This window comes from Penicillium hordei, assembly GCF_028827395.1.
Source record: "Penicillium hordei strain IBT 12815 chromosome Unknown utg000001l_segment0_segment0, whole genome shotgun sequence".
Taxonomy (NCBI): Eukaryota; Fungi; Ascomycota; class Eurotiomycetes; order Eurotiales; family Aspergillaceae; genus Penicillium; species Penicillium hordei.
In genome coordinates this window covers 8,527,505-8,543,026 of record NW_026623142.1, presented here as the reverse complement: position 1 = coordinate 8,543,026, position 15,522 = coordinate 8,527,505, and the positions used below count along the sequence as shown (strand labels likewise).

General features: G+C 49.9%; 8 protein-coding genes across 8 annotated transcripts; 3 read left to right on the top strand and 5 right to left on the bottom strand.

The window, feature by feature from the left end:
- Positions 1 to 419: 419 nt before the first annotated feature.
- Positions 420 to 3,095, bottom strand: N7537_003245 (N-alpha-acetyltransferase 35, NatC auxiliary subunit; the record flags this gene model as incomplete). The annotated part of the gene is made up of 8 exons (XM_056894303.1): positions 420 to 1,346; positions 1,403 to 1,501; positions 1,551 to 1,808; positions 1,859 to 2,314; positions 2,375 to 2,611; positions 2,666 to 2,806; positions 2,879 to 2,946; positions 3,002 to 3,095. The coding sequence occupies 8 exons, from the start codon at positions 3,093 to 3,095 to the stop codon at positions 420 to 422; spliced, it is 2,280 nt and encodes a 759-aa protein (XP_056759298.1).
- Positions 3,096 to 3,144: 49 nt separating this feature from the next.
- On the bottom strand, positions 3,145 to 3,411 carry N7537_003244 (uncharacterized protein; the record flags this gene model as incomplete). The annotated part of the gene is made up of 2 exons (XM_056894302.1): positions 3,145 to 3,252; positions 3,310 to 3,411. 2 exons carry the CDS (start codon positions 3,409 to 3,411, stop codon positions 3,145 to 3,147), a joined length of 210 nt encoding a protein of 69 aa, XP_056759297.1.
- A 102-nt stretch (positions 3,412 to 3,513) lies between these two features.
- N7537_003243 (ATP synthase subunit epsilon family protein) lies at positions 3,514 to 3,848 on the bottom strand (the record flags this gene model as incomplete). The annotated part of the gene is made up of 3 exons (XM_056894301.1): positions 3,514 to 3,588; positions 3,653 to 3,767; positions 3,817 to 3,848. 3 exons carry the CDS (start codon positions 3,846 to 3,848, stop codon positions 3,514 to 3,516), a joined length of 222 nt encoding a protein of 73 aa, XP_056759296.1.
- Positions 3,849 to 4,711: 863 nt separating this feature from the next.
- On the bottom strand, positions 4,712 to 5,227 carry N7537_003242 (uncharacterized protein; the record flags this gene model as incomplete). The annotated part of the gene is made up of 3 exons (XM_056894300.1): positions 4,712 to 4,862; positions 4,889 to 5,023; positions 5,052 to 5,227. 3 exons carry the CDS (start codon positions 5,225 to 5,227, stop codon positions 4,712 to 4,714), a joined length of 462 nt encoding a protein of 153 aa, XP_056759295.1.
- Positions 5,228 to 5,310: 83 nt separating this feature from the next.
- N7537_003241 (uncharacterized protein) lies at positions 5,311 to 5,569 on the bottom strand (the record flags this gene model as incomplete). Its single annotated transcript, XM_056894299.1, has 2 exons — positions 5,311 to 5,448; positions 5,498 to 5,569. 2 exons carry the CDS (start codon positions 5,567 to 5,569, stop codon positions 5,311 to 5,313), a joined length of 210 nt encoding a protein of 69 aa, XP_056759294.1.
- Positions 5,570 to 5,822: 253 nt separating this feature from the next.
- On the top strand, positions 5,823 to 7,422 carry N7537_003240 (uncharacterized protein; the record flags this gene model as incomplete). The annotated part of the gene is made up of 2 exons (XM_056894298.1): positions 5,823 to 6,060; positions 6,257 to 7,422. The coding sequence occupies 2 exons, from the start codon at positions 5,823 to 5,825 to the stop codon at positions 7,420 to 7,422; spliced, it is 1,404 nt and encodes a 467-aa protein (XP_056759293.1).
- Positions 7,423 to 8,866: 1,444 nt separating this feature from the next.
- Positions 8,867 to 10,800, top strand: hsp60 (chaperone ATPase HSP60; the record flags this gene model as incomplete). The annotated part of the gene is made up of 3 exons (XM_056894297.1): positions 8,867 to 8,974; positions 9,084 to 9,225; positions 9,284 to 10,800. The coding sequence occupies 3 exons, from the start codon at positions 8,867 to 8,869 to the stop codon at positions 10,798 to 10,800; spliced, it is 1,767 nt and encodes a 588-aa protein (XP_056759292.1).
- A 1,061-nt stretch (positions 10,801 to 11,861) lies between these two features.
- On the top strand, positions 11,862 to 15,010 carry N7537_003238 (uncharacterized protein; the record flags this gene model as incomplete). Its single annotated transcript, XM_056894296.1, has 2 exons — positions 11,862 to 13,438; positions 13,510 to 15,010. 2 exons carry the CDS (start codon positions 11,862 to 11,864, stop codon positions 15,008 to 15,010), a joined length of 3,078 nt encoding a protein of 1,025 aa, XP_056759291.1.
- Positions 15,011 to 15,522: the final 512 nt, after the last annotated feature.

Here is a 15,522-nt window from a genome sequence, read left to right as displayed (position 1 = left end):
TAATTAGCACAACCTTTGGAAGGTTGAAGTGGAAGAAGAGTGTAAATTGTGAAGTTGCCCAGGTGGCAGATGATTTCATAACGGATGTTCCCGTTCGCCTATGTGACAGACGCGCTCATTCCTGATTCCTGATTTGGTGGATTTGATCGACCTTTTGTTTTTTAAATACTTGTTATTGACTTATTTGAGGATTAATAGATAAGTAGATATATACATATTTTATTATCTACTCTACGTATTCCGCTATGTATATAAAAGCATAGAGCACTAATTGGCATTATATATTCTACACAAGAGGGTCGCTGGGTCATATAAACTCATGATCATTTCTATCGCATACAAGGTATCACTCATACATCAGTAGTTGCTGAAGGAATCCAGACACACGTATACCTCTGTGTCAGAAAATATCGTAACTTTCACACCTTGGACTTCTTCTCGGACACCTGCGGTACTACCCACCAGTCATGCCAACGAGACTTAGATCCAGCCTCAGGAACAATCACCTCCAAGTTAAGAGGGTTGTCCTCAGTAGAAGATGCACCAGAGAGAGCTTTCTTGACCGCCTCAACAGCAAGGCTGGTTCCAATGCAGGCACGCATGGTGTTTTTCACGTCACGCTTCCAATCCTCTTCAATGGCCGAAGGCGGCGGTTGGTTTGGTGTGGACGGGTCCTCAATGAATGCTCCATTGGCAAGGGTTGCCTCCCATGCCTTGCGCGCTTCTGTAATGGCCTTCGAGGCACGCTCTAAAATGGTGGCGTCGGAATCACCTTCGAGACCTGCCTCGCGCTGGTATTCATCGTATGGGACCAACTCCGGCAATGTGATGGGGATAAACGGTTTCATGCGAATTTCGTAGCGGAGTCGATCAGTAGAATATGCCTGGGGAGACGAGGCAGACGGGAGCACCTTGTGCCGGGCCAGTACAACGTACAACGCATGTAGAGCGATCGCAAAGGCATCCACCGCAATGATATGTGTGGTCAACCTCTCCAGAGCGTGGAATGATCGGTGGAACGCAGATGCCTTTTGAGAGGAGCTTCCAGAGCGGTCGCCAGTAGACATCAAGTCGCGTTTTCGTGCAGCCACGGTAAATGTACGAATGCGATCAATGTGGCCGAGATGTGTAGAGCAAATATGAGATAAATACCAGTACATTCCTGGTAATTCTTCCGGGGAGTAAATCGACAACTCAAAGCCCATCTGGAGAATGAGTCGGAACTGGACGAGCTTCTGGTGATAGGCCCAGCTACTAAGTGGGAAGGACCAGGTCGGTTCGCCGCCTTGGAATTGCAGAGGCGGTTCCGCACTCAAAGTGCGGAGCTCGAGATCAATTTCTTCTGCCTGCATTGGATCAGCATAAACACTCACATAGCAAATACGGACAGGGCAAGACTGACCTCCATCTGCAGATTGTCCCAATCGACGAGGGTATGGCAGAGTGTTCGGCGCATCCGACACCTGTTCAGACAAGCGCATCGCACTGTGTCAACAAACGGCTGCGGAAGTTAGCAATTGGGTCGCGTCATGATCTATAGTTTCACTAACCTGGGCGAATCGCTTCATGAAACCATCCATTTTTTGGGCAATCTGGAACCGAGGATCGGACGGCACTTCTACTTCATCAGTGTTAGACTCCAGCAAAATATTGGCAGGTAAGACGAGTTCCGCGAGTTCATCGTATAAAAACTCCTTGACTGGTACGGCGCCGAGGATCGTCATGTTGCTGACAATCAATGCTTGGAGTAGGCAACGAATATAAATTGACGGTTGTGGTTTTCGAGAAAGCAACGTCCATACAGCAGTCTGTACTACGAGTCAGAACCAAAACTAGACTCGAGTTCAAGAGTACATACCTTGAAATTGCTGGGACCAGTGTAATCAAGCATCTGCTGCATGTCTATCGCATCCTGGCACAGTCGTTTCAGATGTGCTAGCGCATCATCGGAGGTAATATTAACCATCGGACGAGGCGGTACTGTGCTAGCCAGCTTACGCTGAATCTTCAAACTGAAGGCATCTGGCACGGGCTTTCCAAGTGCGACTGTCTCCGTCAGAGGTTGAAGTTGAGCTATACACGAGGCGAAGTTTTCCGTAGATCTGGTTTCAAGAACTTCAACGTCCTGTTGTAGTGCGGACAAAAACTCATGCCGAAACACTAGTCTGCAATGGATGGCATCTTTCAGCTTCTGGTCAATATCAGTCTGCTCCGCAACCCAAGAAACCGCCTGGTCCAGCAGACGGTGGAAGTGGGATATATCGAAGGCAGACAGAAGATTGCGGTTGTATAATTGACTGACAAAATCCTCTTCCTAGTTGGCAAATGGTATTAGCGTCAGTCAAAGAAATAGTTCGGGGGCCCGCCCTCTAACCTCATAATAATATTCAGTGGCCACTCGGAGATGCACAAAATCACAAGCTTTGACCAATGCAAGGCAATAAGCTCTTAAGACGAGGTTAACCAATGGAGCATCACTTGGTACAGCATCACTTGGTACACGGTCAAATCGAGCATCGTCCATGGTCCTCGGCACCGGCCACAATAATTTATCGAGATAGATTGACGTGAAGAGGGTCTGCGATAGAGGATGTCCCTTATGCCACGCCGCCTGCGAGTAAATCAGCAACCTGCGTGTCTCCATATATGTGATATTATCTCCCACCTCGTGGCACAGCAACTGGTCCATCAAGCCAACGACTTCCTCTGGTGTCAACGGCCGCCGTACGTCGTAGTCGTCTTCTAGCGCCTGCGCAAGATTTTCTCCGGGGGCTATGTAGCCGCTATCCATCTTCGAGTCCATAATCTGTGCGGGTTTGATCGTCGTCAGCTGCAATTCTCGTTGCACGTTTCACATCGGGTGAGGAAGCTGACGCACCTCCAATGCGCCCACAGCCTCGAACAGGGTGAACGTCTCATCTTTCACGAGCTGCCCTGTGTTTAGTTCTACAAGGGAAAATAGTTAGACGCTTGATCGAAGCTGCTGGGGCAATACGCTTACTGGAAGCGGCCATTGTAAATTCAGCGGTAATGTCGCGGGGTGCGGATTGCGCAAACCGCGGACGGGGAACGCGAACTTCATTATTCGGCAGCATCACGAAGAATCACAAGTTGTTCCCACAGTACTGTTTGTGTTACAGGTGCTCAAACAAGTATCGTGCCGTCGGACGTGTTTTGAGAAATCGACGAATCGAGGGGGAGGCGGGGATGTGAGCGGAGGAAAAAGCGAGTCGGGAAGTTGGCAACCGGGACCTAGAGGTGACGTGCAACATCTGACCGGCCAAGCCCGGGCAGTATAAGAATTCTTACGGCAGTTTTAATTAACAGCTTAAGCATGGTGTGAAAACAAAGACGAGTGCGATTTCTAAGCTCTGCCCAACCAGACAGGCCGGTATTGCTACACATGTACATTTCAATGCCTCCCCCCCCGGACCAAAAAATCGCTCCAGTCCGTCACAATCGGGCCCTGCATATCTCCAAGCTCGATTCTCTCAGGTGATGGGCGAAGAAGGCTTATTTCTCAGCAGCCTTGGCAAGGGCCTCGTTGTTGGCCTGGGCAAGGGACTTGACATCACCCTGCTTGCCGTTCTGTTTGTCGGAACATTGTTATCAGTCAAAATTATGTAGCATAGAGCTCGGGAAGTTCACTAACCTCCCACTTGGCAAAACGGAGGTCCATCTGGCCGCGGCGCTCAGAGGCGAGGCGAGGGCCATCCTTCAAGGAACGGCGCACCGTGCGGGCGGCGATGGCCAGGTAACGGTTGTAGCTGGGGTCGGGGTTAGCATTGGCTTTAAAGACAATTCGTGAATTCGTACGTCAAACCGGCGGCTTTCCAGGCAGCAGTCATTTTGAAGAGAATGTGGGAGGTATGGTTCGATTGAAGGGGTGAAAACGGTTCGGGTGAGTTTGGAAGCGTTCGACTTCGGAGGATCGGGATGTCAGGATCACGTGTAAAGGAATCTATATTGGGAAGGCGGTGACTATCACAGCGGTGTGGATTTGCTTGGTTAGAACGTTTGGTGCTTGAGAAGCACGTGATCATGGAACAAGGTTTGGCCGTGGGTAAATGTTAATCCGGTATAGATTGATAAGCATATCGCGTTTGCGTTTGCGTGACCGGCGTCTATTTTGACCACATCTCTTGCGCGAAGAACACTATACGACGCGACATACTATGCTCTCCATATCCACGACCTTTAATTCAACAGGTTTTAACTGCTATGTGCCATTGGGTCATCCGTAACTGCATTCAGGGCGTTTCATTCGTATTTTCGAGGCTCGTGGGGGTAGAAGCGTTGTAACGAAGTTATATAGGTCGTTCGTTACGTTTGACAAGATCCCTTATACAAGGAACACCACATAATGCGACACCCTACGCTCTGCAGCCCCACAGGTTGAATTCGTGAAATTGCAATTAGTATGTGCCATTGGCATGTCAATAATTGCACTCCGTGATTTTAATTTCTTTTTTCCGAGGCTGGTGGAGCGTAGGAGCGTTGCGGCGAAGTTATATAGATCGTTCGTCACAAGAGCAGAATAACGCGTATCCTCGCCGTATCAGATACAAGTTTCGCATCCCCAATGCGTCCCCAGCTGCCTCGATTGCTAGATCAGATGCGTTGTCAGCACATGTACACTGAAACGTAGGCTCCAACCAGCAGGGTTTGCTGTGTATAAGGCAAGATCGAATCTGCCTGTTTGTAGTGCGGGTTATACGTTGCTCCGATCTGCGTCAACCACCCGCATACAATAGGTGAGGTCGACCTCGAAAGCAAGTATCAAACAAGCACTCCAAGGCAGATCGGGAAAAGCATGGAAGGCAGTCCGTTGCTCAAGGAGATTTGCCATCCCCCACCACGTCCTTCGGTCACCACTTCTCTTACTTACCTTTCAGCCTCATCAACCTCTATCCATCTTTCATCATCCACACCATTCAACATCTTTCTGTGCTTAAATACCAAAGCATCTCGGAGCCATAGTGCCTTTCTATCATATCCACCAAGTGAGTGACCCAGCTCTGCGCTGGTGATGGTTCATAGGTTCCCCTGACATATCCCCACTTCCCACCATGAAGCTCCTGCATACCTGCATCACCAGCACAAGGTCCTGTGGCACACTGTTGACTGTTGGGTCCCCGCACTTCCATCCAATGCTTGGGGTATCTGGGTTGCTGTGGCACCTAGTGAACCTTGCCGAGGATTGGGTTTGCACATCAACGTCCAACATCTGCCAGGCTCATACCAATTGTACGGCCTGTTGGCAACTGTGGCACAAGTCCATAATGATGAGAAAATTGCGATGCGGGGCCCTTACATCAGATTATCATTGGTCTGATACCTTTCAAGGCACTGGATGTTGACATTGCACCATACATTATTGGAGCATGGACACCAATTGTTCTGGACATGGGCAATCTCAACAGCTTCCTTGGGCAATGCCCTAAGAGACTGTACTCATGGTTAGCCTTGTTGCTCTCTGCATTTTGTCTAGACATACCTGGTTTGGCCAGCGACCGGTGCGAAACTCCAGCCAACTGCATACTTCAAAGCGATTCCACATTGCGAACATTGTGTGCTTCTTGGGCCTGGTCCATTACGGTCGTTTGTTGCGATTTATTTCCAATCTGAAGAAAAAGGCATTCGCGAATACCTTTTCTCATTTCTGTTTCAGAGTTTTGCAGCAATGCGTGACACATTGATCATGTCCAACCACCCGTCTCACGCACTATCCATCCAAACATCCTGGGTTCAATTTGTTTGCTTTGAACACAATTGCTAATGATATTGTCGTACAGATGATATAAAGGGAACATCCCTCCAACATGCCGACAAAGAAGAAAGCAAGCGGCCGCAAGCGCGACCACCAGGCAGACCTTGCTGAGCTTGAAGAGCTCCGGAAGCAAATCGCCGAACGGGACAAGGTGGAAGAGGCTCGCAAGGCTGAAGAAGCTCGCAAGGAGGAGGCTCGCAAGGAGGAAGAAGCCGCCCGCAAGGAGGAAGAGAGCCAGGGCAAGCGCCAAGTCAGCAGTCGGCGCCAACGTACACTTGTTCGTTGGGATGGTATGTGATCTTTTCTCTTTTCTGTTTCCCTTTTATTCCCAACCTTGTTTCATATTTCTTTTTCCTTTTGATTTGGGAGTTCATGGAGGTGTTGTCAAATCCACGAATACCCATGGATATATAGACTGTTGGAATACTGACTTGCATTCACGTGGAAAACTTGCCATTGAATTATGCTGACAATTGACTGGAACAGTGGACACCGATATTAGACTTCTACTGGCCATCCAGTATGCATGCAATAAGCTCGGATTCAAGATTCCTTGGAAGGATGTCGCAGAAGCCATGGGAACGAAGTTCACGGAGGGTGCAATCGTCCAGCATTTGTCGAAGCTGCGCACCAAACGGGAGGAGCAGGATAAGCCCAACCCGCCTCCACTGAAGCGTGCAGGAAATGGTTATCACAAGAACGACACAAACGGCAAGAAGGAAGTGATGCCTTCTGCAAAGGATGACGCTGCGCCAAGCACTCGCAATGGAAAGCGCTGTCGCCGTAATCCGTCCGATGAGGATTCCGAAGACAGCGTGTACACTCTCAAGAAGAAGCAGTTCAAGAAGAACAAGAAGAAGGACAAGGTCTTCGTTGCCCCCAAGCTGCGTACCAAGCGCGAAGAAACCGACAGCGATGATTCTCAGAAGCTGGTCTGTGTCGGAGCAGAGTGGCTCCGTGACTTCACCGAAGGCGATGACCGTGCGAATGACGACGAATCGACTACTTCTGAGAGCGAGAACTCAACTGAAAGCAGCGAGTCTACTACCCAAGCTGCCAAGAAGTCTCAAACCAACAAGAAGTCAAAGATGGTGAAGCTCCAGGTGGATCCAGTGCGCATGGCTATTCTTGACGCCAAACTTCGTGACTCTGCAACTTCCCGCGAGCCTGTCACTCCAACCAACCCACCGCGCGTTGTGACCAACATGGTACCCATTCGTTCATCTTACTACCCTTATATGCCTGCCAACTCTGGTGCCGCTTTCTCTCCTCAGACACCTACTCCATTCTCAACCTGTGGAGCTTCAATCCAATTCCCTTCGAATGGGCCAAGTCCATTTGACTACGTCAACCGGTTTTCCCCTGCAACTTCCGAGGCTGTTCTCGGTGCTACTCTAAGCCCTGTCTCGGCTGGAGTGTCTGCTTTGGATGAAATAAACGCGACTGCGGCTTATTCGCGGTTTGACATGGCCCCCGAAATGCAATATGCGGACCAGTATAGCGGTCAAGGCACTTTCCCTATCACCGGCTACCTGGAGACCAGTGGGTTTGAGAACCAGTTCCTATCCGACAGTGAATTGTTTGATAAGCTTCCGGAAGTCGAGCCACCACGGTATCTTGGGTATGAGGGTGAGGACGTCAAGGAATTTTAATTTACTGGCTCGTTCGTCATGATCCCTGGTTCTGCTAATACTGTTCCATGATTTTCCCCGGTGCTTCCTAATGATTTTCTTCGTTTTTTGCTTTTCCTGCTGGTTGATCGGGGGAGATGGGTGAGCATCTCCCCTGGTCAACGGGTGGACCTCCGGATAATTGATCTTGCGTGATATGGAGTCACGTCTTATCCGGACACCCCAGCGCCTCTTTCATGCGTTGCTCGTTGGCCCTCTAAGGGGGGCTCAGTAGTTAGTTACTTTAATAAGAGCATATCGCAAAATATTCCTTTCGGATGTTTTCTTTAGGTCACTGGGAGAATCCTCACTAATTTATTGTGATTCAATAGGGAGATCAGACCATAGTGACTTGGGAACTATTGCAATATCCCTGGATTGATATTTGATTGTAAGAGTGCTTAGAGGGAGCGCACATTATGACCATTACCGTATGTGGACTTGCGTATCTCTTTTGCCACAATATTTGAGTAGCAAATCATTGATATAAGGGGGTAGGATTGAATTTATGATAGGGTGACGATATAGATACAATTCAAAGTAGATAACTCTCTACGTAGAAAAAACAAGCAAAGGATAATAATAGTGAAATAATTTGCCAATGTATAGGGTTTTGCCGAAAGCCGAATCCGGGTATATGAAGCTTCCCGACATATAAATACATCTATCGGCTTGAATCTATATGTACCGGATTCCCCCCGGCAGGCAGGGCTTTCCTATCTAATTTGCCGCTTTTATGCGATCAGGCTTAGGTTCACTGCGACAGGTTTATGTTATCGGGCTAGCCAATGGTGGCGGGTGTGTACATAACTAAGGGCACGGCGTGAAGGAAACAACTCGGACATTGATAATATTACAATGCTCTAGGTGCACTGTACTATATGGGTTGCGGTTTTGTTTGGTATTCTTGCATTTATTTTGTCTATACTGGCACCTTATTTCATGAAGTAGCACTTAGGTACCATACCCAGCACTATACGCCGGCACTAAACAGGCACTAACCGAGGCACTATACCCGGCGGCATACCAAGCATCATACCTAGCACTAAGCCAGACAAGATGTATCATATATATTTTTTTTTCAATCAAAATGCAGGTTGTTTTACCTTCTCAACCAGAATATATTGCAGAAAAGAATACCCTAACAATACTGTATAATACTATATAATAACCTTGGAATACTAAGATCTACAATATTTCGACAACCGATTTAACTCCGCTCTTCCGGCTCACGTGACGGTTCTAGCTGTTTCTGCCGCCAAGCTCTGGGGATGAAGGAAGCGCTTGGAAAATTTTCGAGACTTTGGCTTCATCTCTCCCCCAGCTTTCTCCATCTCTTTCTTTTCCCCCCTCCAAACCCTTTATTTCTCCTGGGTTGTTGTATTTTTCTCTTCTTTTAATTCTTTTAATCTCATTGTTCCTAGCCATGCAGCGCGCTCTCTCTACCCGGACCTCCGTCCTCTCGGCCGCTTCCAAGCGTGCCCCTTTCTGTCGCTCGACTTTGAACCTCCAGCAGCAGCGCTTTGCTCACAAGGTACGTTGGGTTGGCAATTACCTGCATCATCATCATCTTGCTCTTCCATTGCCCCCGTGCTCCGCCCATTCCGAGGCGTTCAATCATTCCCCATGCTAACAGCAACTAGGAGATCAAGTTTGGCGTCGAGGCCCGTGCCAGTCTTCTTAAGGGTGTTGACACTCTTGCTAAGGCTGTCACTTCCACACTCGGTCCCAAGGGTCGCAATGTCCTGATCGACTCCCCCTACGGCTCCCCCAAGATCACCAAGGGTAAGATTGCCACCAAGACAAACACATGGTGATTCGGAAAAGACTAATCATTCTTCAGACGGTGTAAGTGTCGCCCGGGCCATCCAGCTTCAGGACAAGTTCGAGAACCTCGGTGCCCGCCTCATCCAAGATGTTGCCTCCAAGACCAACGAGGTTGCTGGTGACGGTACCACTACCGCCACTGTCCTCTCCCGCGCCATCTTCTCCGAGACCGTCAAGAACGTTGCCGCCGGCTGCAACCCCATGGATCTGCGCCGCGGTATCCAGGCTGCCGTTGAGGCTGCTGTGGAATACCTCCAGGCCAACTCCCGCCCCATCACCACCGGCGAGGAGATCGCCCAGGTCGCCACTATCTCCGCCAACGGCGACACCCACGTCGGCAAGCTCATCTCCACCGCCATGGAGCGTGTTGGCAAGGAGGGTGTCATTACTGTCAAGGAGGGCAAGACCCTGGAGGATGAGCTCGAGGTCACCGAGGGTATGCGCTTCGACCGTGGCTACACTTCCCCCTACTTCATCACCGACCCCAAGTCCCAGAAGGTCGAGTTCGAGAAGCCCCTGATCCTGCTCTCCGAGAAGAAGATCTCCGCTGTCCAGGACATTCTCCCCGCCCTCGAGGCCTCCACCACTCTCCGCCGCCCTCTGGTTATCATTGCCGAGGACATTGAGGGTGAGGCTCTCGCCGTCTGCATTCTGAACAAGCTCCGTGGTCAACTCCAGGTCGCTGCCGTCAAGGCCCCCGGCTTCGGTGACAACCGCAAGAGCATCCTGGGTGATCTCGCAGTTCTCACCAACGGTACTGTCTTCACCGATGAACTCGACATCAAGCTCGAGAAGCTCAGCCCCGAGATGCTCGGCTCCACCGGTGCCATCACCATCACCAAGGAGGACACCATTATCCTCAACGGCGAGGGTAGCAAGGACAACATCACCCAGCGCTGCGAGCAGATCCGCGGTGTCATGGCTGACCCCACTACCTCCGAGTACGAGAAGGAGAAGCTGCAGGAGCGTCTCGCCAAGCTCTCCGGTGGTGTCGCCGTCATCAAGGTCGGTGGTTCCTCCGAGGTTGAGGTCGGTGAGAAGAAGGACCGTGTTGTGGACGCCCTCAACGCCACCCGCGCTGCCGTTGAGGAGGGTATCCTCCCCGGTGGTGGTACCGCTCTGCTCAAGGCCTCTGCCAACGGCCTTGGTGGCGTCAAGCCCGCCAACTTCGATCAACAGCTCGGTGTCAGCATCATCAAGAGCGCCATCTGCCGCCCTGCCCGCACCATCGTTGAGAACGCCGGTCTCGAGGGCTCTGTCATTGTCGGCAAGCTGACCGACGAGTACGCCAAGGACTTCAACCGCGGATACGACAGTGCTACCAGCCAGTACGTCGACATGATCGCCGCCGGTATCGTCGACCCCCTCAAGGTTGTCCGCACTGCTCTGGTTGACGCCAGCGGTGTCGCCTCCCTCCTCGGTACTACCGAGGTCGCCATTGTCGATGCTCCCGAGGAGAAGGGCCCTGCTCCTCCCGCTGGTGGTATGGGTGGTATGGGCGGTATGGGTGGCATGGGCGGTGGCATGTTCTAAAGCCTTTGACCCCCTCACCTTGAAGAATTACCTCGAGCGCTCCTCTTTGCATCGTAGCCTGTTCTGATACTCGGATATTTGTGTAATGTTTTTTCTTTGTGTCCCTATTTGGTGTTCATCTTTTGCTTCCATGTTTCTTTCCATACCTGTATTCTTTTGGACTTGTTCTGATCTCTCTCTCTCTCCTCTCCTCTCCTCTCTACCTGGGACTTGACAAAAAAAAACAACGGTTCCAATGTACTATATCATGTATTCCAATGAAGTCCTATCTGATACAGCCTACTGAATTATGTTTTAATTTTTTAGATTGTGGTTAGTTTCCAAGGGTCCCCCGCGGGGCTATCAACCTTAGATTGTGGATCAACGATGTCCCCTCTTTATAGAGTTCCAATGTACTCTAATATCGGTCAAGGGTACTCCATACGAGTACTCCGTACAAACATTCCATATGCGCACATATAAAGTTATAACCAAACCGATTGGCCACTCGGCTCGGCTATTTGTGCAGGTTAAGCTATAGAGGGTCTAGACTGAAAGGAACACAACTTTGGATGCGCACTGGAGAATGATATATGCAACCATATGGACATTAACAGGGATAAATAATATATACATATGCAGTAAATTACATCTAGCCCAAGCCTAATATATAGGCGGTGGGAACAGCAAATAACATTGGAACCTTACTTTTCTTCGCTTCACTTCTCTCTCTCTCTCTCTCTCTCTCTCTCTACGGCTCTCTACTCCGCTTATTTCTAGTTTCCCTCCCGTGTCACCAGATCATTCCGGCATTCCGGTCCTGCATTTCCTTGCATCTTTGCACCTGACTTGGATTCGCTTTCTGAATTTCGCTATCGTCGTGGAATACTTGGCTATCGGGAATGCATACGGTGCTTGCGGGGAACACATCGTGTTGGCACTTCGGTCGCCGGTCACCATACGTACGCTCATGACAATCTCTCTGATACCCCAGTCTGTTGCTAACTTGCCTCTAGAGTCACTGCACGACCTAGAAAGCCTTGAGCTGATTTCAATCGAAAATTGACCGTGATTGTCGCCCAATGGCTGCTATGGTGGATACCGTTCGGCCAGCCCTGGTGAGCGATGCAGATCTCATGCAAGCACGAGCAGCTCTCCAGCACCAGCAGAGTCCAGAAGTCTCCGTTCCCCGTGAATTTATCTCTCTCATCGTCGACGAACTGATCTACCGCCGCGAGTCGCATTCTTTCATCGCGGAAATCGAACACGAACGCTCAAACCTTCGGAAGGAACTTCTCAAACACATCCACATCAATGAGGCATTTCAGAAAGAACTGCGGGAGATCGGCGAGATCATTACCCAGGTCGCCCATGGCGATCTTTCACAGCGGGCCCGCATGCACCCCCTCGAGATGTCACCTGACATCGCTACCTTCAAGCAGACGATCAATACCATGATGGATCAGTTGCAGGTTTTCAGTCAAGAGGTGTCCAAGGTGGCCAGGGAGGTTGGTACAGAGGGTGTGTTAGGTGGGCAGGCGAAGATCGAGGGCATTCAGGGCATTTGGCATGAATTGACCGTTAATGTGAATGCCATGGCCAACAATCTGACCACGCAAGTCCGTGATATCACCACCGTAACGACTGCGGTTGCCAAGGGCGATTTGCAGCGCAAGGTGCAGGCGGATTGTAAGGGTGAGATCTTGTTGTTGAAGAATATCATCAACTCGATGGTCGATCAGCTACGGGAATTTGCATTTGAGGTTAGCCGTGTTGCCCGCGAGGTTGGGTCGGACGGTGTACTCGGTGGCCAGGCTGTTGTGCATGGCGTCGAGGGCACCTGGAAGAATCTTACGGACAACGTCAACCGCATGGCATCGAATCTTACGCAGCAGGTCCGCGAAATTGCCGATGTGACGACGGCCGTTGCACGTGGTGATCTGACAAAGAAGGTGACTGCGGACGTGAAGGGCGAGATTTTGGATCTGAAGCTTACCATCAACGCTATGGTTGACCGGCTCAATCAGTTTGCGTTCGAGGTTAGCCGAGTTGCACGGGAAGTGGGAACAGACGGCACGCTAGGTGGACAAGCGCAAGTTGAAAATGTCGAAGGTCGCTGGCGTGATTTAACGGATAACGTCAATACCATGGCCCAAAACCTAACTCTGCAAGTCAGGCAAATCTCCAACGTGACCCAGGCCATTGCGCGGGGCGATCTTAGTACCAAAATTGAGGTTCATGCCCAGGGTGAGATCTTGACTCTCAAAGAAACAATCAATAGCATGATGGACGGGTTGGGGGAATTTGCAGGGGAGGTTAAGGGTGTGGCGAGGGACGTGGGTGTCCGGGGTAAACTCGGTGGCCAAGCCAACGTTGCCGGATCTCATGGAATTTGGAGATCGATCAGTGAAGATGTCAACACGATGGCGGACAATCTGACCTCTCAAGTTCGTGCCTTTGGTGAGATCACCGAGGCGGCGATGAGTGGAGATTTTACAAAATTGATTACGGTGTCTGCCTCTGGAGAAATGGATGATTTGAAACAAAAAATCAATAAAATGATCTCGAGTCTGCGCGACAGCATTCAGCGCAATACGGCTGCTCGTGAAGCAGCGGAGTTGGCAAATCGGAGTAAATCTGAATTTTTGGCTAATATGAGGTATGTTAATCCGTTTCCCCGGTTTCGCAGGATTTACTTTTATCTTTTTGCTTTGTGCTAACTCAGTATAGCCATGAGATCAGAACCCCGATGAATGGGATAATTGGGCTCTCGAGCCTGGCACTCGACACTGACGAACTCCAGGCTCCTGTTAGAGAGACTCTGAAGATGGTACACAATCTTGCCATTTCTCTCTTGACGATCATTGACGACATCCTTGATATCTCCAAGATCGAGGCTAATCATATGATAATTGAGAAGACGCCATTCAGTCTTGGTGCAACGGTGTTCAGTGTGCTAAAAGCCCTATCTGTGGAAACCAATGAGAAGGCACTAGGTTTAGTCTATACAGTAGATGGAGAAGTACCAGACTATCTGATAGGAGACGCATATCGACTACGGCAGGTCATGTTGAACCTAGTTGGCAATGCCATCAAGTTCACAGACCACGGCGATATCAGGGTCACAGTAAAGCATGCACAGGACGACAAGTGCGCTTCTGACGAAACAGCGTTCCAATTCTCTGTCTCCGATCCTGGAATTGGAATTGATGAAAGCAAACTTGGATTGATCTTCGACAAGTTCCAACAAGCTGATGGATCAATGACTCGTCGCTTTGGCGGGACGGGTTTAGGCCTTGCAATCTCGAAAAGGCTCGTTTCTCTCATGGGCGGTGATATCTGGGTGACGTCGAGCATGGGAGAAGGCAGCACATTCTCCTTTACATGTCGAGTGAAGCTAGCTCAGCCACCATCGAGCTTTGCAGAGCAGCTTGCCCCCCACCGCGGCCGGCGCGTTCTCTTCTTTGACCACGGTCTTGCGCGCGACTTCCCAATAGCCTCGGTGCTCATTGAGCTCGGATTAGAGCCAGTTATTGTAAAAGAGGAGCAGTTAGAATGTGGCCAGTTCAAAACAGACTGGGGCTGTACCTTCGATGCAATCCTCATCGAAAACTTGGAGATCGCCGCAAAACTCCGAGCCTGCCCAGACCTCCAACCAATTCCACTGGTCATCACAGCACACACCGTATCGCTGGCTCTCAGAGCAGCCGGTGAACTCGGCATAGCATCCTACATCACCGTACCCTGCCGACCCATCGATCTATGGAACGGCATTCTTCCCGCCCTCGGCAACCGCGTAACCCGCACCCCATCAGGCTACACGCGGTCTCTAGCAATTCTTCTAGCAGAGGACAATGACGTGAACCAAAAAGTCGCTGTCCGAATACTTGAAAAATTCAACCACAACGTCACGGTCGTGGAAAACGGCCTACAAGCCGTGAAAGAGGTTAAACACCACCGCTACGATGTGGTCCTTATGGATGTACAGATGCCCGTTATGGGTGGCTTTGAGGCTACAGGGAATATCAGACAGTACGAGAAGATGAATGGACTTCCTCGTACGCCTATTATTGCTCTCACTGCGCATGCTATGCTTGGGGATCGAGACAAGTGCATACAGGCCGGCATGGACGATTACTTGTCTAAGCCGTTGGACTCTAGTCGCATGATGCAGACTATCCTGAAGTGTTCGGCTATGAATCTTGCCTCGCTGCCTGCTATTGAGGGATGAAGAACATTCTGGTACATTGGATGGAAATATGGAGAAACCGGTTCCTTACCAGTTATCCCACCATTGACTCTGCCTCTGAATTTTCGTCCAACACTTATTTACTGTGTATAAGCCTTTGATGGCTATCCAGTCGAGTCTATTTCCTTCGAACGAGCTCGGAGCCTCATTCCTTACACCCCAAGATTACTAATGACCCAACGATCCATCCCCAAAGAAATCCCCCGTCCCCTTATTCTCGCAACCTGCATACGCCTATAGGTTGATTACGAACCCCAACATTTTGCTTTTGAATTTATACGTCTTTGAAATACCCCATGTCGAGCAGTCAGTTAACGATTTTCTTTTCCAAGGATCAAATTCTTTTCTTTTACTTACGGTGTTTGTGTTTGGCTTCTTGGCACGCGAGATGAACTAAATTTGGACAATGTCTATTGTTTATGGTGGATGTGCGTTTCTGTTATTTTCATGGTTACTTATATCCTTCAGTACACGAACATATATGTGTTGAGAAT